This window comes from Emys orbicularis, chromosome 3 (genome assembly GCF_028017835.1).
Source record: "Emys orbicularis isolate rEmyOrb1 chromosome 3, rEmyOrb1.hap1, whole genome shotgun sequence".
NCBI classification, from domain to species: Eukaryota; Metazoa; Chordata; order Testudines; family Emydidae; genus Emys; species Emys orbicularis.
The window spans coordinates 5,239,983-5,262,973 of record NC_088685.1 but is presented as its reverse complement, the minus strand read 5'-3'; the positions used below and the strand labels follow the sequence as shown (position 1 = coordinate 5,262,973).

Genomic DNA, 22,991 nt, shown 5'->3' with positions numbered 1-22,991 from the left:
AAATTGGGCTGCAGACTCACTTGAGATATTTAACCTCATCCGATATATTATCCTGGGACAGAGAGTTGGTCAGCTTCTCGTACGTAGTGTTCAGAACTTTTCTGACTGTGGATTCCATATTTTCATCTGGAAGGAGGAGACAATTACATGCCAGGGATAGACTCAGCTCTCACCAGCTAAGCAGCATTGTGCCAGGTCAGTGCAAGGAGGGGAGGCCTCCAAGGAAAACCCAGGATGCGATAGGAAATGGCAACAGTGATTCAATAGATGGCTCTTCATCCCTATCAGTCCCAATGCTCCAGCATGGTTCTAGGGGTGCTGTGCTACCAGACCAGTGGTTCTCAACCCGCAGCCTACAGGCCGCTTGCAGCCCAATCAGCACACAGCTGCAACCCATGTGCCATCCTCAGGGCCGTACAGGTAGTATATATATTGTGTGGATGTGACCCACATATTAACATATTGAGAGCTGCATATGTGGCCCTAGGGTGACCAGATAGCAAGGGTGAAAAATCGTAACGGGGGTGGGGGGTAATTGGCACCTGTATAAGACAAAGCCCCAAATATCAGGCCTGTCCTGATTTTATAGGGACATCTGGTCACCCTATGCGGCCCACAATAGTAAATAGGTTCAGAACCACTGTGCTAGAGGCTATTTCCAATGAGCTTTAAGAGTGAGGCCCTGTGGCCAGATTCCACTTGGTGCGCCCACTGCATGCAGGGTGGTGGCCAGAGTGGAATTCCCCTGGTGCAGAGGACCTGGGCGTAATATCTCAGGAATAATGTCACTATTTTGAAAATTTGTGCCCTTAAGGTCTTGGAATGAAAGGGAGTCACTAGGGAACATATGTCTCAGTGGTTGCCCAGTCAAGTGGGAGGGAGTTATCACTTCTCCCTGGCTAGCCAATCATGTCGTGCATTGCTTAATTGTCCGCCATGCCCCAACTCAGAGAAGTCAATGGAAAACCATCAAAGACAAACTATAAACCTCCAAACCACTTGGAAGGGGAAAGGAACAATACGGCAATGAAGGAATGGCCCTGCCTGTGAATAAAGACAAAAGACCGATTCAGTAGATCATAGGTTGAGTGGGGGTGGTTCATGGAAGACTTGGTCCTGGCTACTTGGGACAAGCAAGTGCTGCAAAAGACAGAACTTTGGGGTGAGACTCTACTCTATTAGCTAGGAAAGGGAACTATTAGTAAGTGTAGACCCTAGTTCATGTCTTATGATTTTGTTTGATATGAAACCATTTGTTTCCATCACTCACACTTGTTTCCAGTTGAATCTCTAGCCTTTTTAAACTAATTCCCTTTTGTTTCACATGATTAAGGCCCTACCAAATTCATGGCCATGAAAAACGCGTCACGGACCGTGAAATCTGTTTTTGTGTGTGCTTTTACCCTGTACTATACAGATTTCATGGGGGAGACCAGCGTTTCCCAAATTGGAGGTCGTGACCCAAAAGGGAGTTGCGGGGGGGTCGCAATGTTATATTAGGGGGTTTGTGGTATTGTCACCCTTACTACTGTGCTGCCTTCAGAGCTGGGTAGCCAGAGAGCGATGGCTACTGACTGAGGGCCCAGCTCTTCAGGCAGCAGCGCAGATGTAAGGGTGGCAATACTATACCATACCGTACCATCCTTACTTATGTGCTGCTGCTAGCAGCACTTCTGCCTTCAGAGCTGGGCTCCTGGCCAGCAGCCGCCACTCTCCAGCTGCCCAGCTCTGAACGCAGTGCTGCCGCCAGCAGGAGCAGCAGCGCAGAAGTAAGGGCAGCAGTACCACAACCCCCCCCCCCAATAACCTTAACTTAAATAGCTGAACTCATGACATGTATGATTTTTTAAATCCTATGACTGTAAAATTGACCAAAATGGTCCGTGAATTTGGAAGGGCCCTAACTATAATTGAACTCAAGAACTGTGCGTGGTACAGGACAGGAGCGGTGGGCTAAGGTAAAACTGGGATACATTGTTCCTTTGGGAACAGAGGATCTGGGATTTCTGTGGGTATCCAGAGACCAGTGGGACACTTTGAAGGCACTTGCGGGCTGGCAGATGTCTATTGTCAGCCTGCAGGGCAAAGGCAGGGCTGGTGTAACCCAGAGGAGAGTGCTTGAGTGGCTGACACGCTGGTCATATTATAGCGTTAACGCCCAGCTGGCACAAGACTCCCTCACACTGGAAGCAGGTGGCAACAAGGTGGCTCACAGCCCTGTGTGCCCTGAGAAGCATCACAACTTCCATGGGATGCTGCGGCCCTGATCCCACCTGCTGCAAGTGCCATAGAGCAGCCACATGAACATGGGCCGGTGCAGCCTTGCACCCTAGCCCTGGGGAGGGAGAGCGGCTTCTGTACCCTCAACCACAGCCAGGGCTGGGTCCAGTTTTGCCCTCTCCCCAAAGCCCCGTGTATTTCAGGCACATCCCGGCACAGCTCCCCAGTATCAGCAGGGACTGGGGGCAGTTTTTCATACTTACAGGTTTTCAGGAACTCTTGCTCTTTCGGTACGAATGCTCGATATGTGTCCAAACTCCTCTTTTTCTTGGTAGGTGATTCATTTATATCTTCCCTCTTGGCACCTTTTCAGATTAAAAGGGCCTTCTCGTTAGTGTGATTGCGCTAGAGATGGACACCAGCTACAAGGCTCACTAATAAAGGACCTGAGGTTCAGTACAGATGGCATGCGGAGATGCTGACCCACTTACTGGTATAAACCCAGCATTGTTATTTGCATTACAGTACTGCTAGAGGCCAAGACCGTGCTAGGGGCTGTACATACACTAAGACCTGGCTGCAGTTATTCATGCCTTTGTCACCTCTTGGCTGGGCTACAAAAATGCAATAAACCTGGACCTGAAACCTTCAGCATTTAGGAAACTCCAACTAATATAAAACATAGCAGTGCATTGCCTCAACTACGCACGCTACCACGAGCTCATAACACCTGTTCTCCGCTCTCTAAATTAGCTTCCCATAGAATCATGGAATCATAGAAGATTAGGGTTGGAAGGGACCTCAGGAGGTCATCTAGTCCAACCCCCTGCTCAAAGCAAAACCAGCACCAACTAAATCACCCCCGCCAGAGTTTCGTCAAGCAGGGCCTTAAATACCTCTAAGGATGGAGATTCCACCACCTCCCTAGGTAACCCATTCCAGTGCTTCACCACTCTCCTAGTGAAATAGTGTTTCCTAATATCCAACTTAGACCTCCCCCACTGCAACTTAAGACCATTGCTCCTTGTTCTGTCATCTGCCACCACTGAGAACAGCCGAGCTCCATCCTCTTTGGAACCCCTCTTCAGGTTGAAGGCTGCTATCAAATCCCCCCTCACTCTTCTCTTCTGCAGACTAAACAAGCCCAGTTCCCTCAGTTCTGTCCTCTTAAGTCATGTGCCTCAGCCCCCTGATCATTTTTGTTGCTCTCTGCTGGACTCTCTCCAATTTGTCCACATCCTTTCCGTAGTGGGGCGCCCAAAACTGGATGCAATACTTCAGATGTGGCCTCACCAGTGCCAAATAGAGGGGAATAATCACTTCCCTCGATCTGCTGGCAATGCTCCTACTAATGCAGCCCAATATGCCATTAGCCTTCTTGGCAACAAGGGCACACTGCTGACTCATAGCCAGCTTCTCATCCACTGTAATCCCCAGGTCCTTTTCTGCAGAATTGCTGCTTAGCCAGTCGGTCCCCAGTCTGTAGCAATGCATGGGATTCTTCCGTCCTAAGTGCAGGACTCTGCACTTGTCCTGGTTGAACCTCATCAGATTTCTTTTGGCCCAATCCTCCAATTTGTCTAGGTCACTCTGGACCCTATCCCTACCCTCTAGCATATCTACCACCTTCCCCCCAGCTTAGTGTCGTCCGCGAACTTGCTGAGGGTGCAATCCATCCCATCAACCAGATCATTAATGAAGATGTTGAACAAAACCAGCCCTATGACAGAACCCTGGAGCTCTCCGCTTGATACCGGCTGCCAACTAGACATCGAGCCATTGATCCCGTTGAGCCCGATGATCTGGCCAACTTTCTATCCACCTTATAGTCCATTCATCCAATCCATACTTTTTTAACTTGCTGGCAAGAATACTGTGGGAGACCGTATCAAAAGCTTTGCTAAAGTCAAGATATATCACATCCACCGCTTTCCCCATATCCACAGAGCCAGTTATCTTATTATAGAAGGCAATCAAGTTCGTCAGGCATGACTTGCCCTTGGTGAATCCATGTTGACTGTTCCTGATCACCTTCCTCTCCTCCAAGTGTTTCAAAATGGATTCCTCGGGGACCTGCTTCAGGAATTTTCCAGGGACTGAGGTGAGGCTGACCAGTCTGTAGTTCCCCGGATTCTCCTTCTTCCCTTTTTTAAAGATGGGCACTATATTTGCCTTTTCCCAATCGTCTGGGGCCTTCCCCGATCGCCACGAGTTTTCAAAGACAATGGCCAATGGCTCTGCAATCACACCAGCCAACTCCCTCAGCACCCTCGGATGCATTGCATCCGGCCCCCATGGACTTGTGCATGAAGCCCTGTCAAGTTTAAGGTATTGGTCCTTATCTTGAAGACATTCCATGGCCTGCTCCCAGGATACCTAACAGACCCTCTAAAGCTGTGTGATGAAGACGGTGGTCTATAACTTCGCTCCTCTGGCCCAATGGAACTCTCAACTATACGAGCAAACCTCGTCCGTGCAGCAGACTGAACTTTCCCTGGGGTGCTCTGGGAGTGTGAAACGGACTCGCCCAAGAACTGAAGACCATCACAAACCTCACCACTTACTGGTTCATGTGCAAAGTGCATTTCTCTGACCTTACCTTCTCTGTAGCATTAGGTATATTTAACAAATGATAAAGTGCTTAACTCTCCTTACTGTTAGAAAGCTTTCCTAATATCTAACCTAAATCAGGGGTGGCTCCAGGCACCAGCGCAGCAAGCACGTGCCTGGGGCGGCCAATGAAGAGGGGCGGCACGTTCAGCTCTTCGGCGGCAATTCAGCGGCGGGTCCCTCAGGAAGAAGAAAGCGGCGTGGTGGAGCTGCCGCCAAAGTGCCGCTGATCGCAAACGTGGCTTTTCCCCCCCCCCCCCCGCTGCTTTGGGCGGCAAAAACCCTCAAGCCGGCCCTGCCTGGGCCCTCCCTCTCCACTAGGTCCCAGCCCAGGGACCAAGAGGGAGAGGTGTGGAATGTCTCAGTTGCTTCTTCCTGGTGCACCTGGCCAACTTCCCCAGGGCTGCTTCCTACCTCCTGATCTCTTTCCGTTTGGGGCATGGTCCTATCCCACTGCCCCCTGTCCCCCAGCAGGCCGTTCTCATTCAGTCTCAGCAGCTCACTCAGCCAAATAGGCATTCCCCTTCCTAGTGTCCAGTTATTTTCCCTCAGCAGGGAGTGGGGAAGGGAAAATGGTGAGACCCCTATGCTCCTGGTTGGCTCTTACCCACAGTCCAGACCCTCTCCTGTGCATTGCATTGTCCCCAGAAACAGCAAACTGGCTTCCTCCCTTCAGACGGCCTCCCCTTCACTCTTCCCCTCAACCCGCTTGGTTGTCAGGGTCCCCTTTACAGCAGATCCCCCATTTGGAGCCTGCTCCGCAGCTGCTAAGGGGAGGGGCTCTTTGTCCAGTACTGCTCCTTTAATCTCTCTGTCTCTGGGTGGGGTCTGTAAACCCTGTCACACCACCTTCAAAGCCCTCCTTAGCGCTCTGCTGTGCCGTAATGCCTGCAAAAACCTGACAGCGGATAGGCTGCTGCTGTGCTGGAACCACAGCCTCTCATGAGACAATATTGTCTCATCGCGCTTCCCAATCTGTCCATTTCTAATTGTTGTCTCTAGCCTTATGCTTACATTGTCAGTTCTTTGGGGCAGGGACTGTTGTTTTGTTCTTTGTATTTGTACAGCGCCTAGCACAATGGGGTTCTGGTCAATGCCTAGAACTCCTGGGCGCAATCGTTAACCTTAACTATAACAACCTTAACTATAACAAGTTTTACTAAGAAACGGGGTTGAAAACAGTTCAAATGTCAGGGGCGAAGTCCTCAGCTAACTCGGCAGAGCTCTGCTGTCTTCAATGCAGCCACCCCAGTTTGCACCAGCTGAGGATCATAAGCAGGTTTCAACCTTGATTTGACTTTAGCAGCTGAGCCCTTGCTCTGGGCAAAGCCTAAGACTGACAGAAACGGAACACTTCTTTGTTTTTCCCTACTGGGCTTAGAAGTTTTGCACTGGCACCCATCACTGTGGTATCTCAGCACCTCTCCGCTTAATTACATTGACATGGCATGGTCCCTACACGGCAATTAAAGACTGGCAGCTGGCCTGGGTCAGCTGACTCCGGCTGCAGGGCTGTACATTTCCTCTGTAGGCATTTGGGCTTGAGCTGGAGCCTGAGCTCTGGTACCCCGTGAGGGGGGAGGGTCCCTGAGCCCAAGCCCGAACATCTACTCAGCAATTTTTGGCCCCTCAGCCCTAGTCAGCTGACCTGGGCCGGGTCTTTTATTCCAGTGTAGCTGTACTCAAAATGGCTGAACAGATTTTCCTCACACTTCCAGCTTTCCCCTCTGGGCTCTGGCCAAGCAGGGAAAATCTCCCATTTCAGAGTTATGAGCAAGTGAGAGCACAGGGTTAACACTGAGATCCTGGGCCAGATCCCCCGCTGGTGTAAATCAGTGTATGGCGAGCTACACCACCTGGGGATCAGTTCCTCTACATCAGTGGTCACCCACTGGTAGAATGCGATTGATTGGTCGATCGTGGGGCCTCTGACAGTCCATCTCAGGATGAGTTAGGGTTGTCATCCCTCCTGGTTTCACCAGGAGTCTCCCAGAAACGGGCTCAATCTCATGGAGTCTACTGCAGCCAATCCGGGAGATTTTCGGCCACTAAAAGTCCGGCGGCGCAGTGGGGCTAAGGCAGGCTCCCTGCCTGCCCTGGCCCCGTGCTGATCCTGGAAGCAGCTGGCATGTCCCTGTGGCCCCTGGGGGAGGACAGGGGGGGTCTCCGCACTCTGCTCCTGCCCCAGTGCCAGCTCCGCAGCTCCCATTGGTTGGGAACAGGGAACTGTGGCCAATGGGAGCTGCGGGGGTGGTGCCTTCAGGGAGGGGCAGCTGGCAGAGCCACATGCCCACCCCCAGGGGCCGCAGGGATGTCACGGCCGCTTCCGGGAGCGGCACAGGGCCGGGGCAGGCAGGGAGCCTGCCTTAGCCCCACTGCATCACCTACTTCGAACCCCTCGGCCCGAGCCCAGAGCACACACCCCTTCCCACACCCCAACACTCTGCCCCAGCCTGGTGAAAGTGAGTGAGGGTAAGGGAGAACGAGTGACAGAGGGAGGAGGGATGGAATGAGCGGGGTGGGGCCTTGGGGAAGGGGCAGGGTGGATCCTGGGTTGCACGTAAATTCAAAAAGTGATCTTGTGCTTAAAAAGGTTGGAGACCAGTGCTCTACGTGTAACAATGTTCACGGTAAGAGTATGGTTTCAGAGTATATCATCTTACCTGAGGATTCAGGTCTTTTGTGTGACATTCTAGCAGACCAGTTCCAAGGTTACTACCGAGCTCTGGTTGACACTGGGCTGTTAGTGCTTTTCAAAACCAGGATGCATTCAGATTTGAAGATTGAGGATGACACTGCAAGGCGTAATTATCACATGAGCTGCCCTAGCGGGAATAAAAATGAGGATTACGTTCTTAACTGATCTGCTTTGTGTTTAATCACCTGCGTCATTAGCTTGTGGTATTTACACCTTCCGCAGCTCCACAGCGATTTTCTTATTACGTGGGATGCTCAGACCGTATCTACACTGGGAATTTGCACCAACTCTGGCTAGCATTGCCCCCTAGGTGCAGACATGCAAACCCGCTATTTGCACTGGTGCAGTTGATCCCCTGCTGGAAAGCAGGTGGTTACATCTTTGCTGGTATCAAGCTTCTCGAGTCTTCCACAAAGGGGTTCAGGTACAAAACAAACTGGGGTAACTATCCGCACGTAGCTAGCTACAACATGGGCTAAGCTGCACCAGTGAAAATCATGGCTTGGGGTGACTTCTCCCATTTACACCAGGGCTTTGCACTGGGGCAGCTACCCCAACAGCTGGAATTGGAGCAAACCCCCAACACGGACAAAGCCTGGCACTTTTATGAGAGTTTGTAACCAGCTCTGATGCAGTTAATACTTGGCAGGAGGCCAGGCACTCCCATACCACAAGGAAGGATCCTCCTTACACACTTGGACCCCGCCCTCCCTCTGCAATGCAATCCTAAACTGTATTATACGGTTCAGTCGCTGCTTGGCACAGTATGTCATCTTGGCACAGTATGTGTGTGACATTCCCCTCTGATGTTATCTGGAATAACATCAGAGATGACATTCGATCTCCTGAGCACTGAACGGTAACTGGTGTTAGTGAAAAAACTGTTTTAATTAACCTGTTTTAATTAATTTAATTAATTAGAACTGCTAGGTCACTCCAATCCTTGACTCTGGAAACCAGCCTTATGCTGCTCTGCTGTGGGAACCCTCACTCCTGGGCTGTTCACACACAGCCTCTGGCATGTAAGCTACACCTTGTATTGTGCAACCGAATGACACTAGCCAATATCTCTGGTCGCAGACACAACCCTAGGACGTTCCGTCTTACAGGGTCCAGTTATGCCCGCTGGATGCTGCAAGCTTATATGAGTTCATCAATTTAACAAAGACATTGATATGTACCAAGCTTGTTATCCCAAGGGGAGTCTCTGACACACTTCAAACCAAACGCACTGCTTCAGGTTGAATAAACAAACATATTTATTAACTATAAAGATAGATTTAAGTGATTGTAAGTCAAAGCACAACAAATTGGATTTGGTCAAATGAAATAAAAGCAAAACACATTCTAAGCTGATCTTAACACTTTCAGTGCCCTTACAAATTTAGATGCTTCTCACCACAGGCTGGCTGGCTGCTCTTCAGCCAGGCTCTCCCCTTTGATCAGCACTTCAGTCGCTTGGTGTGGTGTCTGTAGGTGTAGGAGGAAGAGAGAGGAAGAGCTGGCAAACGTCTCTTCCTTTTATCGTGTCCTTTCCTTCCCCTTGGCTTTGCCCCTCCCTCCCCCACCTCCTGCCCTTCAGAGTCAGGTGAGCATTACTGAGTTTCTCCAAGCAAGGTTGAACAATTCCCCTGATGTGGCCTCAAGCAGGTGAGTCATTGCATTGTAGCTCCCTTGCTGGACAATGGCTGTTGATGGGTTGTTTGACTCCCCGCCCGAGTGTTGGTTACTTTCCTTGCTGTTGCCTCTGGGGAGCTAATATCTGGCTGATTCCCCCAACTTACAGCATGTTTTAGTGACAACCATACTCACAATTCTCATAACTTAAGATGCATTAATGATATACATATATGGATAGAGAAATGACTTTCAGCAGATCATAACCTTTCCCCTGATACCTTACAAGGCATGCTCTATACGTAAGATCACGATTATATGAAAATGAGGACTATGGGGGTTACAGCATGCTCCCCCAAGGTACAGAATGTCACAATGTGACATACATTATCTAAGGCCTTGGCTACACTGGCAATTCACAGCGCTGCACTTGCTGCACTCAGGGGTGTGAAAAAACACCCCCCCTGAGCGCAGCGAGTGCAGCGCTGTAAAGCGCCAGTGTAATCAGCGCCTGCAGCGCTGCACGCTCCCTCGCAGCGCTGCAAGCTATTCCCCTCGGAGAGGTGGAGTACTTGCAGCGCTGCGAGAGAGCTCTCGCAGCGCTGGCGGCGCGACTACACTCGCGCTTCACAGCGCTGCCGCGGCAGCGCTGTGAATCCGCGAGTGTAGCCAAGGCCTAAGCTGGTAACAGCTATAGCCAGCAGTGAACTAAGGTATCTTACGGTCTTGGAGGACACATGTCTGGCATCTCTGTCTATAAAGGAAGCTCTGTAGCCAGGCTGTATCTGGTACAAGAGCCTGACCTACTAGCAGCAGCCCTGCAACCTACTGTGTACAAGAAATACACGACATGGGCCTACGCTAGATAGTTAGGTTGGCTTAACTACATCTGTCAGGGATGTGAAAAGTCCACACCCCTGAGAGGCGTAGTTAAGCGATCTAAGTCCCCATGTAGACAGAACTAGATTGAAGGAAGAATTCCTCTGTCGACCTGCCTACCATCTCTCAGGGGGGTGGATTACCTACACTGATGGGACAACCCCTTAGGTCATCATAGGTAGTGTCTCTGCTGAAAGGCTACAGCACTGCAGCTCTGGTGCTGCAGGATTTTAAGTGTAGACAAGCCCACAGTGTAGACAAGCCTACACTAAAGGCAAGGTGGGTGAAGTAATATCTTTTATTGGACCCTGGTGAGACAGACAATCTTTTGAGCTTACACAGAGCTCTTCTTAGAACACAAAACAAAGGAAAGCCGCAACAAAGGTTGCAAACAGAAATAAACAAACAAGAAGCAACACAGGTTGGAGGATCTCATGAACATGCTTCTCTTCAATGCCCCAGCAAACTTCAGCTTTGAAAAACCTAGAGAGTGGACAGACTGAAAGCAGCATTTTGGAAGATGTTGCTGCAGACATTCAGGCATCATCTTTACTTTATGCTGTAGGGAAGCATATCTTTAAATCCCCTCCCTTTACTGAAGACAATCACGAAGGTGACTATGACAGAATTCTGGGCCTATTTGATGCACACTTTATACCTCAGAGAAATGTGGTTTATGGAAGGGCGTGTTTTCACCAGAGATTTCAATAACCAGGGGCATCTGCTGAATTGTTCATAAGCGCTTTGCATGCATTGACAGAAAACTGTGGCTTTGGAACTGTAAAACATGAAAATATTAGGGATAGTGTGGTTATTGCCTGCCAGATAAATCTTTCTCAGTAACTAAAATTAAAGACAGACTTAAACCTTCACACAGCTACCCAAATAGCAAAGCCCTCTGAACCTGAGCAACAAAACAAACTTCACAAACCTGAAAAACCAGAAACTAGCTTAGAAACTGTAAACAGATCAGGGAGAGCTTCATTTGTGCTGAGGCTACCCAGAGCCAAGCCCCCTGGAGAGGTTCCTCCTCAGGCCGGGGCCCAGCCCTCAGGTGCCACCTCTTCACACCGGGGCCCAGCCCGCCCGGGGCACCTCCTCCTCAGCTCGGGGCCCGGGCTGCCCCTGGGGAGCCTCCTCCTTGCACTGGGGAAGCTCTTCTTTAGGCTGGGCCCAGCCCCTGCTTGTCGCACTAGGGCCCAGCCCCCTGAGGCACCTCCTCTTCAGGCCGGGGCCCAACCCCCCAGGTACTTGCTCTTCACACTAGGGCCCAGCCCCCTGGCGCCGCCTCTTCAACCCAGGGCTTTTCAATCATATTTTAGCTCCGCATCTATTGTTGTTTGGCCCCTCAGGCCGCCACTCACATTCGACCCCCCCCCGCCCCTTCTTAGGGGCTGGGCACTCACATTCGACCCCTCCCCCCGCCCCTTCTTAGGGGCTGGGCTATCTGCCACTCATTCAGCCCACGCAGGCCCTGCAAGTTGATTGGCCAATCACTCTACCGCTCTCTTGCAAGACCTGCCCCTTATTGGCTCCCCAGCGTGGTTCCCACTTTTCCTGGCTGCTGATTAGCTGCCTTTTCGGGTGTGCTGAGCCTCTCTCCTCACATAGGGTGGGAAGGGGGGACAGTGCTGGCCAATCGGGGCTGCCGTGGGGGGCAGGGCTGGATTTTGGAACCTCAGTTTCAACCCCAGATGCATGAGTGCAGCTCTCGCTGGGAGGGGAAGATTTCCTAGATGGGGGGGAAAGAGGAGGATGGATTTCCTGTTGCGGGGGGTGAGCCCTTCTGGGGGGAAAGGAAGCCAGTGGGAGGGACAGGAAGACCCTGGGGGAGGGGGACTGTGTGTGGGGGAGATCCCAGGGAGATGTGAATGGGGAGGGGAAACAATATTATCCTTAATGCCTGAGCCCCAGCACCTCTTCATTTACAAATCAAGCACTGGGCCCTGCATGACTGCTAAAAGTCATCAAAATAAAACCCCTGGGGCAAAAGGAGAGTTAAGTCGCAGGAAAACTACAAAACCTTTCAGGCTAAATGCACAAGATGTGGAAAAATTCATTGCCCAAGAGATGTATGTCCAGCTAAAGACACGGGATGTAATAAATGCACAAAATGCAGACATTTTGCAGCTGTTTGCCATACTAAGGCAGTCATGAAGCTGACTATGATTACCAACAATCAAGAGCCATTGTTTCTGGGATCTGTCATGTGTGATGACACAGAGCCAGCCTGGAAAGTGGAACTGAATAGCCACAGAAAGACTATTGACTTTAAAATTGACTCAGGAGCAGGTGTGACAGTCATATTAGAAGGGGCTTACAATCACCTTCAATCCCTCCCAGAGTTGAAGTCACCTAACTAGTCCTGGAGGTGTTCTGAACTATATGGATCAGTTAACCACCGAAACACTTACAAAGACAAAAGGTTTGCATTCAGAGTGCATGTCATCACAGGATCAAAGACCAACAAACTTCTCAGCCGCAGAGCGGCAGTCATGATGGGGCCTAGTGAGAAAGGTGGAAGAACTCTGTGGCGTACTTACTGCAATTGGACTTTTGAAAGGAGATCCAGTACAAATAACCTTGAGAGACAATGCTGAACCATGTAGAACACCACCACCTCTATAAGACAGACCTTGAAAGAGACTAGCTGCAGACTTGTAGAATTCAGAGCATATCATTATCTGATCGTAGCGGACTATTTTTCCAGGTATGTAGAATAATGTACTTGGAAAAAACGGTATGCTGCAGTGTCATTGAGAAGCTGAAATGCACTTTTTCTCCCTTTGGTATTCCAGAACAACTAGTGATGGCAATGAACCAAAATTCACCGGAGCGGTAAGTCAGTGCAAATGAAATATGATTTTGGTTATATTAGTAGCAGCCCACATTCCCTACAAGCGAATGCAGAGGCTGAGACAGCTGAGAAAATCCAACAGCAGTAGGAAGGAATGGGTCTTCTTCTGTGCTAGCCATCAACACCAATATGGATATAGTCCAGCACAACTCCTGCTGAGAAAACAATTCAGAACTGCTGTTCCAACTGGGGGAAAAGGATCTACTTCCAGAATGGCCAGACATGAAACAAATAGCCAAATCAGATAAAAAAGCAAAAGGAGCTTATAAATACTTTTATAACAGATGTCACTGTTACAGAACTGCCAGATCTAGAACCTGGTGCCCATGTTTGTGTCAAACTGGATGGAGAAAAAGGACGGACAACTTCTACTATCATAAAGAAAACAAACAACCAAACAAAAAAAGAATTCAGGGCCCAGATCATGTGTGATCGAAACAGAGTGGAAAGTTCAGCAAAAAACATTGATATCTACATTTTGTTCCTCAGAAAGAACAGAAGCAGTGTTGCCAATTAAGTCATTGGTTGGAAATTTGAATTGAAATTGCAACATTAATATACACCTTAAAAGCATATACAGTATATGATAAAATACTAGTACCTGAGAAAGCAGAATAGGTTTGAAAAGTATGAACAAGGACTAGCTTCCTCACGCAGCTGTTGTTTTTTATGACAATATTGGTGCATTTGTTTCAGTGATGTTGGCCAACCTAATAATTTTAAATTATGATCTGTGAGCAAAGTCTGAACAAGCTCTTCCCTGACAGTTCGTGATGAGCCAGGAGGTGTTACCTATCAGCTCTGTGTTGTTGGGGAACCAGGCGCAGTACCCAGCCTGTCTGACTCATGAAAGACCTCTCCCTCCCAAGCCTCTGCTTGAACCAAAGCCGATCAGAAGAAAGACTTACAAAAAGCAATGAAAAGGCAGTGGGAGACACACCTAAACCCCTGGGATAAGGGTGACAGGATTAGGGAAATTCCGCTAGCCTCATTTGCATCGAAGCTGAGACAAGGAGGCATCTCTATCAGCATACAGAATGGAGAATAGATATTCCAAGGCAAGAACCACATGGAACTCTGGGACCAGAAAAGCAGGGAAGCACTGCATGATGGGGGATCTCTGCTCCAGATGTGAATGAACCCACGCCTGCACACCCCCAGCTCAGTAGTTATCAGACCAATTCTAGTAATAAATCCTTTATTGGTATCCAAAATACCGAAGCTACCTAATTGCATTGTGAGCTCCCTGGAAGGAACACTGAAAATAGCCAGGAATAATCAGTTCCTATTGTCTAGCCTGCACAAAACAACTGTGGTATACTCCCTTCAGCCACCAGTTTACTCACAAACAAATCTAGTGTTCTCCCTTGAACCATCGTTCTTTCCCTACAAAAACACCTACCCATGCTCAAGTAAGTTCTCTGATGCCTGGATCCAAAATCTGCATCAGTTCCATTGAGACTTCATCTTCTCCTGACTGATCGTACTGGGGGCTCTGCCTGTCTCCAGCACTCCCGACCCTCAGCTACCACCACCCCCTGGGAACCCCTATCGATTCAAGCTTCACGGAGTGGTGAGAACCCAGCTCTCTCTCTCTAGGTGTAGCCTTCTGACCCTGACTTGTGGGATCAGTGATAGTTTTCTAAACCTGACTTTTATAATCCAATTTAAGTTAGATTTAATATTATCACTGTTTTGTTTGTTTGGCTCCCCTTGTATGGTTATTACCTGGCAATAAATAACTGTCTTGCTTAAGCTGGTTGCTTCTCTCTCTCGCCCCACCTTCGTGGGTGTTTTTTGGCTTCCCCATTTGCTCTGCAGCAATGGTCCTCGTACCTAAACTAAAGATCCCTGCAGTGCCCAAAAATCCTGTGGGGTTTGCTCATCAAGTGGGTTACTACCAGAACAACTTAATGTGAAAGTGGGGATAGGGACGTGCTGAACCTGGGGCATACAAAGGTGGCAGCTTGGAAGTGCTACTCGACCCAGCCTGCTGAGTCCAGGGGCATATAAGGGTCATCTTGGGAGTGCTGATTAACCCGGTCCTCTCAGACACGCTCTGTTAATGTGTGTGTGTGTGTTCGTGTGTGTGTGTTCGTTCATCTGATTCTGGGTCTAGAAGAATCCAGCCCTGGGGAGCCTAGGTCCTGCAGGATAGCCCCATTGGGAGGGAACTTGCAGCAGGGAGAAGTAGAGCTCCATATGAGAACACAAGTGACACAAGCAGTACATTGATAGAATTACAGAAGCCCCTCCCCCAGAAGAGTAACCCTAATAAATGAGCATACCCCAACGTAATGGGCAAATCTGGTAACAAACTGGTGGAGGAACGCGGGCAGCACATGACTCTAATCACGTGGTACTTGTTGAGTAGTTGCTGCGGAGTGGGGAAACTGAGGCACAGACCTGCGCAAACTGTCTCTTCCTTTTTCAGACTAAGCTCCTTTAGTGAGGTCCCTCTCTCATAGAATATTTGGTGACATCCTGTAATTTTTAAGTTAAGAATCGTGCTTAGAATAACAGTAGGACTGTGCAATAAGGAGTTAAAGAGTTGTGCCTTAAAAGTAAAGATTTTAGAGCAATACTGTGACTGCGTAAAAGGGCTTTTGGTAGGGATCATTAGTGAGATAAGGGAAGTAGAGATGGCTAAAAAAAACCTTGGCTGCTCGCTTGAGACAGGAGAAAACCAATAGGTTAGAGAGATGGGTAATGAAGAAGGGGAAATGCCCTGGGAAAGTGGTGCTTTAAGGGTAAGAATCGCCTGCTTGAAGCGAGTCTGAGCTTTGAACAATATTGCACAACCTTTAAGCCACAGGGTAGTGGAAAGAATGTGGCTGCTGCCTGGGCATTATTTTATGCATGTCTGGAAATGGTTGAAATGATGAAGGGAAGGAGGGAACTGGAGCTGGAGAAAAAGCAGTTACAACAGCGTTTGAACAAATGAGAGACAGACGGGTGCAGAAAAGCTTAAAATGGTGACTGTACTTAGAAATATGCAAGAGGAGAGAGACAAGGCCAGCAGGAATGCAGAACAGTATAGGAAAGGGTTAACACACACACAAATTTTGTTAGAAGAAGTGAGAGCAGCAACTCACTTCCTTGAAGATGAGAATGAGGCAGCCAAGGCAGCAGCAGGCCATCAGAAGTGTAAGGCAGAGATTAGTAAATTGTGTGTACAATTTAGCGCCCATAAAAGGGTGGTAGCGGCTGTAACGTTGAGGGAGGATTGTGATTTAGAGCCCCCTGGGGAAAAAGAAATACCCCCTGACACTGACCCCAAAAACCCATTCCACCCCTTATTGGCCACAAATACATAATGTTGCCCGTTTCCACAAGGGAGGTTAAACACATAGTTGCAGGAGCTGATCTTCCCACAACAGAGCTGGTCACAGGCGTAGTAAGATGGTCTCCTAGTCAGGCGGTAAGAGTAACCAAAGTCACACAAGCAATTTCCTTAGAAACAGGGTGTAGCCTCCTTTGCTCGGGCAACCATCCAAACAAACAGTTTAACACGAAAGGGAGAAGATTTGCATCCCAGCAGGGTGGCTGGTAACATGACACTTGTTAGAACCTGAAATGTCCTATATGCAAAATCACTGTTGTATGCAGCTGTGACAGAAGAACAGAAAGAAACTAGAAGAGAGAGAAAAGCAAGAAATGGCAATGCCTTTAAGATTAGCAACTGCCGGATCTCATTCCCATTGACTTTAGAGTGTGCAGAATCTGACCCTGAGATTTTTTATTTTAGACACAGTGGCGGCAGATGACAGAACAAGGAACAATGGTCTCAAGTTGCAGTGGGGGAGGTCTAGGTTGGATTAGCAAACACTATTTCACTAGGAGGGTGGTGAAGCACTGGAATGGGTTACCTAGGGAGGTGGTAGAATCTCCTTAGAGGTTTTTAAGGCCCAGCTTGACAAAGCCCTGGCTCGGCTGGGATGATTTAGTTGGGGCTGGTCCTGCTTTGAGCAGGGGGTTGGACTAGATGACCTCTTGAGGTCTCTTCCAACCCTAATCTTCTATGATTTACTAAGCAAGAAACAAACAAACAAAAAATGAAAATCTAAATATGAAAACAACAACTTGCTCTCATAATTTGGTGTGATAAAGATACTTTATACACATATCTTGTATAGAAATACAGGGGTCTCATCCTATTCAAATAGAAGTCAATGGAAAGGCTCCCTAAAGGTGCTGGATCAGACCCATTGTGTGTGTCGCCATGTATACGTAGGTTTTAGAAAGGATGCAAATTTCAGCTTTAAACAGAAACCATGTTAAACCCATAACTATGGTTCATCTCTACCCCGTGCTGCTCATACACATGAGCGCTAATAATACTGTCAGGTCTGACCCGCAGCAGATCAGCAATGACTACCAGGCTCTGGAAGCTAGGGTGAAGGGACCAGGGGCTTAGGTTCTGTTCTTATCCATCCTGTTGGTTGAGGTAAAGGCCCAGGCAGGGACATGTGCCTCCTGGAGATGAATGCATGGCTGTGCAGATGGTGTCCATGGGAGGGCTTTGGCTCCCTCAACCATGGGATGCTGCGGTCTGCTGGGGAGAGATTGGGTCCACCTGACCAAGATGGGGAAGAGCATCTTGAGTCACTGACTTGCCAACCTAGTGAGGAGGGCTTCAAACTAGGCTCAAAGGAGGCAGGTGACAAAAGACCACAAGTAATTATAAAAAACAAGGTGACCTTAACAGAGGGCTAGATTTTGGGAGGGACACAGAAAATTATAATAGGCTCAGAGAAGCTACAAGAGGGAAATCAATGGGGGAATCTGATCAGTATCTTAGATATCTATGTGACGGGTAAGATCACAGAAACCCCCTTGGGAGCTGCCACCCGATGTACCAAGACTACCCCTGCTCCTGTTTTCCCTGCCAGCTCAGGACTCCAGCACCCTGTCTTACTGAGCCAGACACTCCCGTCTGCTCCAACACAGACCCAGGGTCTGAATCACTTGTCCCAAAGCTGCAAGTTTACCCGAAAACAGCTCACAGAAGTGTGCTTGTCCTTAGCACTCAGATGCCCAACTCCCAATGATATCTAAACCCAAATAAATCTGTTTTACCCTGCATAAAGCTTATGCAGGGCAAACTCATAAATTGTTCGCCCTCTATAACACTGATAGAGAGATATGCACAGTTGTTTGCTCCCCCAGGTATTAATACATACTCTGAGTAAATTATTAAGTAAAAAGTGATTTTATTAAATACAGAAAATAGGATTTAAGTGGTTCCAAGTAGTAACAGACAGAACAAAGTAAGTCACCAAGCAAAATAAAATAAAACGCGCAAATCTATGTCTAATCAAACTAAATACAGATAAGATCCTCACCAGTTCCAGAATGCTCCCTTTTACAGGCTAATCTCCTTTTAGCCTGGGTCCAGCAATCACTCACACCCCTTGTAGTTACTGTCCTTTGTTCCAGTTTCCTTCAAGTATCCTGGGGGGGTGGAGAGGCTCCTTCTTTAGCCAGCTGAAGACAAAATGGAGGGGTCTTCCACGGGTTTAAATAGACTCTCTCTTGTGGGTGGAGACCCCCCTCCTCACTCCTATGCAAAGTCCAGCTCCAAGATGGAGTTCTGGAGTCACCTGGGCAAGTCACATGTCCCTGCATGACTCAGTCTTTACAAGCCGAAGCCATTGTCCACATGGTATCTTGTATGTCTCCAGGAAGACTTCTTATGTGGATTGGAGCATTCCAAGATGCATTGTTCCCCAAGTGCTTCCTGATCAGGTACTTAACCTGGCAAATTCCTTCCTAAAGAAACTGATCAAATGCCTCCCAAAGCTTACTTAGGCCTTGGCTACACTTGCAAGTTACAGCGCTGTAAAGCCTCCCCCAGTGCTGTAACTCACTCCCTGTCCACACTGGCAGGGCACTTACAGCGCTGTATCTCCCTGGGTACACTGCTGCAGGTACTCCACATCTCCGAGAGGAATAACAGCTGCAGCGGAGTGGCAGCTGTTATTTACTTCCAGTTCTTCCTGTTTATTCCCCGTCAGCCTTGCATTTGTGTATAGATTGTGACAGTATACCCCATAAGGCTTTATGGGGGGGGTGTGCTTATAAATGTATGTACGACATAACTGGAATATGTTTTGTGCTGCCTGTGCCATGTAATATATCTCCGCAAAGGTTATGGTCTACTATATCTATTCATCCTATCTGTACACATATATCATTTTCTATTTGAGGTTAAGAATATGGGCTGTATACTTGCTTGGTTTCTAAGGCCTTGGCTACACTGGCGCTTTACAGCGCTGCACTTGCTGCGCTCAGGGGTGTGAAAAAACACCCCCCCTGAGCGCAGCGAGTGCAGCGCTGTAAAGCGCCAGTGTAATCAACGCCTGCAGCGCTGCACGCTCCCTCGCAGCGCTGCAAGCTACTCCCCTCGGAGAGGTGGAATACACTCGCGCTTCACAGAGCTGCCAGGTAAACCTGTCTTCGTACAGCTGAGTAGGGAAAAGCGCTGCAGTCTGTCCACACTGACAGCTGCCAGCGCAGTGGTGTGGCCACACTTACAACATTTGCAGCTGTGTTGGGAGCAGTGCATTATGGGCATCTATCCCAGCATTCATGTGGCTGCAACGTGCTTTTCAAAATGGGGGGGTGGGGTGGATTGTGACAGGGAGTGTGGGGGGAGAGAGAGTGCTTTTTGGAGCATGTCAGCTCTCTATTTTGCAAGTTCCGAACTCCCGGCCCCCTGCTCATTCATTTACTCACTCAAAGCAAGCTGCAAACTGTTTGCTTTTCTCTGTGGTACGAGCTTTGAAACCGGCACTTCCGCATTCCTGCAGCTGGTCACAACAATGGAGAGGATTGGCCACCAAAGGTTAAGCCCTTGGGAGAATTCTGGATGAGTTAGTAACTTACTTACCAATTCTCTGTTAAAGTCTGCTATTTTAATTCCATGGCCTTATTCTGTGGCTCTCACTCCTTTCCTTTCAATCATGAAATCTATCATTCCATGATCACTTTCTCCCAAATTGCTTTCTACTTTCAGAGTCCCAAACAATTCCGCCCTGTTAGTCAGAATCAAGTCTAAAATGGCTGCCCCCCAGTTACTTCCTCCAATTCTTGGAACAAAAAGTTGTCCCCAGTACATCCCAAGAACTTATTGGACAGATGTCTAGGTAGTTAAAGTCCCCCATTACTACCAGGGCTTATGTTTTGGATAGTTCTGTTATTTGTTCTAGAAATGCCTCATCTACTACCTTCTGATTTGGTGGCCTATTGTAGGATGCCTACCGTTACATCACCCCTATTTTGTACTCCTTTTATCTTTACCCAGAGACTGTCAACTCATCTGCCTCCCACCTCCTTCTGGACCTCAGAATCCGTATCTATATATATATATTCTTGATGTATGATGCAACCCCTCCTCCGTTTGTACCCTGCCTGTCCTTCCTGAACAAACCATGCCCCTCTATACCAACATTCCAGTCATGAGTCTTATCCCACCAAGTCTCTGTGATGCCAATTAAATCATAAGTTAGCTGATTCATAGATTCATAGATTCTAGCACTGGAAGGGACCTCGAGAGGTCATCGAGTCCAGTCCCCTGCCCGCATGGCAGGACCAAATACTGTCTAGACCATCCCTGATAGACATTTATCTAACCTACTCTTAAATATCTCCAGAGATGGAGACTCCACAACCTCCCTAGGCAATTTATTCCAGTGTTTAACCACCCTGACAGTTAGGAACTTTTTCCTAATGTCCAACCTAGACCTCCCTTGCTGCAGTTTAAGCCCATTGCTTCTTGTTCTATCCTTAGAGGCTAAGGTGTACAAGTTTTCTCCCTCCTCCTTATGACACCCTTTTAGATACCTGAAAACTGCTATCATGTCACTCTCAGTCTTCTCTTTTCCAAACTAAACAAACCCAATTCTTTCCGCCTTCCTTCATAGGTCATGTTCTCAAGACCTTTAATCATTCTTGTTGCTCTTCTATGGACCCTTTCCAATTTCTCCACATCTTTCTTGAAATGCGGTGCCCAGAACTGGACACAATACTCCAGCTGAGGCCTAACCAGAGCAGAGTAGAGCGGAAGAATGACTTCTCGTGTCTTGCTCACAACACACCTGTTAATACATCCCAGAATCATGTTTGCTTTTTTTGCAACAGCATCACACTGTTGACTCATATTTAGCTTGTGGTCCACTAGAACCCCTAGATCCCTTTCTGCCGTACTCCTTCCTAGACAGTCTCTTCCCATTCTGTATGTGTGAAACTGATTTTTTCTTCCTAAGTGGAGCACTTTGCATTTGTCTTTGTTAAACTTCATCCTGTTTAACTCAGACCATTTCTCCAATTTGTCCAGATCATTTTGAATTATGACCCTGTCCTCCAAAGCAGTTGCAATCCCTCCCAGTTTGGTATCATCCGCAAACTTAATAAGCGTACTTTCTATGCCAATATCTAAGTCGTTAATGAAGATATTGAACAGAGCCGGTCCCAAAACAGACCCCTGCGGAACCCCACTCGTTATGCCTTTCCAGCAGGATTGGGAACCATTAATAACAACTCTCTGAGTACGGTTATCCAGCCAGTTATGCACCCACCTTATAGTAGCCCCATCTAAATTGTATTTGCCTAGTTTATCGATAAGAATATCATGCGAGACCGTATCAAATGCCTTACTAAAGTCTAGGTATACCACATCCACAGCTTCTCCCTTATCCACAAGACTCGTTATCCTATCGAAGAAAGCTATCAGATTGGTTTGACATGATTTGTTCTTTACAAATCCATGCTGGCCGTTCCCTATCACCTTAGCACGTTCCAAGTGTTTGCAGATGATTTCCTTAATTACTTGCTCCATTATCTTCCCTGGCACAGAAGTTAAACTAACTGGTCTGTAGTTTCCTGGGTTGTTTTTATTTCCCTTTTTATAGATGGGCACTATATTTGCCCTTTTCCAGTCTTCTGGAATCTCTCCCGTCTCCCATGATTTTCCAAAGATAATAGCTAGAGGCTCAGATACCTCCTCTATTAGCTCCTTGAGTATTCTAGGATGCATTTCATCAGGCCCTGGTGACTTGCAGGCATCTAACTTTTCTAAGTGATTTTTAACTTGTTCTTTTTTTATTTTATCTGCTAAACCTACCCCCTTCCCATTAGCATTCACTATGTTAGGCATTCCTTCAGACTTCTCGGTGAAGACCGAAACAAAGAAGTCATTAAGCATCTCTGCCATTTCCAAGTTTCCTGTTACTGTTTCTCCCTCTTCACTAAGCAGTGGGCCTACCCTGTCTTTGGTCTTCCTCTTGCTTCTAATGTATTGATAAAAAGTCTTCTTGTTTCCCTTTATTCCCATAGCTAGTTTGAGCTCATTTTGTGCCTTTGCCTTTCTAATCTTGCCCCTGCATTCCTGTGTTGTTTGCCTATATTCATCCTTTGTAATCTGTCCTAGTTTCCATTTTTTATATGACTCCTTTTTATTTTTTAGATCATGCAAGATCTCGTGGTTAAGCCAAGGTGGTCTTTTGCCACATTCTCTATCTTTCCTAACCAGCGGAATAGCTTGCTTTTGGGCCCTTAATAGTGTCCCTTTGAAAAACTGCCAACTCTCCTCAGTTGTTTTTCCCCTCAGTCTTGATTCCCATGGGACCTTACCTATCAGCTCTCTGAGCTTACCAAAATCCGCCTTCCTGAAATCCATTGTCTCTATTTTGCTGTTCTCCCTTCTACCCTTCCTTAGAATTGCAAACTCTATGATTTCATGATCACTTTCACCCAAGCTGCCTTCTACTTTCAAATTCTCGAGTTCCTCCCTATTTGTTAAAATCAAGTCTAGAACAGCTTCCCCCCTAGTAGCTTTTTCAACCTTCTGAAATAAAAAGTTGTCTGCAATGCAGTCCAAGAATTTGTTGGATAGTCTGTGCCCCGCTGTGTTGTTTTCCCAACATATATCCGGATAGTTGAAGTCCCCCATCACCACCAAATCTTGGGCTTTGGATGATTTTGTTAGTTGTTTAAAAAAAGCCTCATCCACCTCTTCCACCTGGTTAGGTGGCCTGTAGTAGACTCCTAGCATGACATCACCCTTGTTTTTTACCCCTTTTAGCCTAACCCAGAGACTCTCAACACTTC

General features: G+C 47.8%; 1 protein-coding gene across 1 annotated transcript in view; it reads right to left on the bottom strand.

Moving 5' to 3' along the window:
- Positions 1 to 7,521, bottom strand: part of LOC135876780 (nuclear GTPase SLIP-GC-like) — a 64,861-nt gene extending 57,340 nt beyond the window's left edge. Inside the window, exons 1-3 of the mRNA XM_065402118.1 lie at positions 7,494 to 7,521; positions 2,484 to 2,585; positions 21 to 126 (exon numbers count right to left, since the gene is read on the bottom strand). Of these exons, the coding sequence (XP_065258190.1) occupies positions 21 to 126; positions 2,484 to 2,585; positions 7,494 to 7,521 (236 nt within the window). The remainder of the gene's footprint in view (positions 1 to 20; positions 127 to 2,483; positions 2,586 to 7,493) is intronic.
- Between the last annotated feature and the right edge of the window lie 15,470 nt (positions 7,522 to 22,991).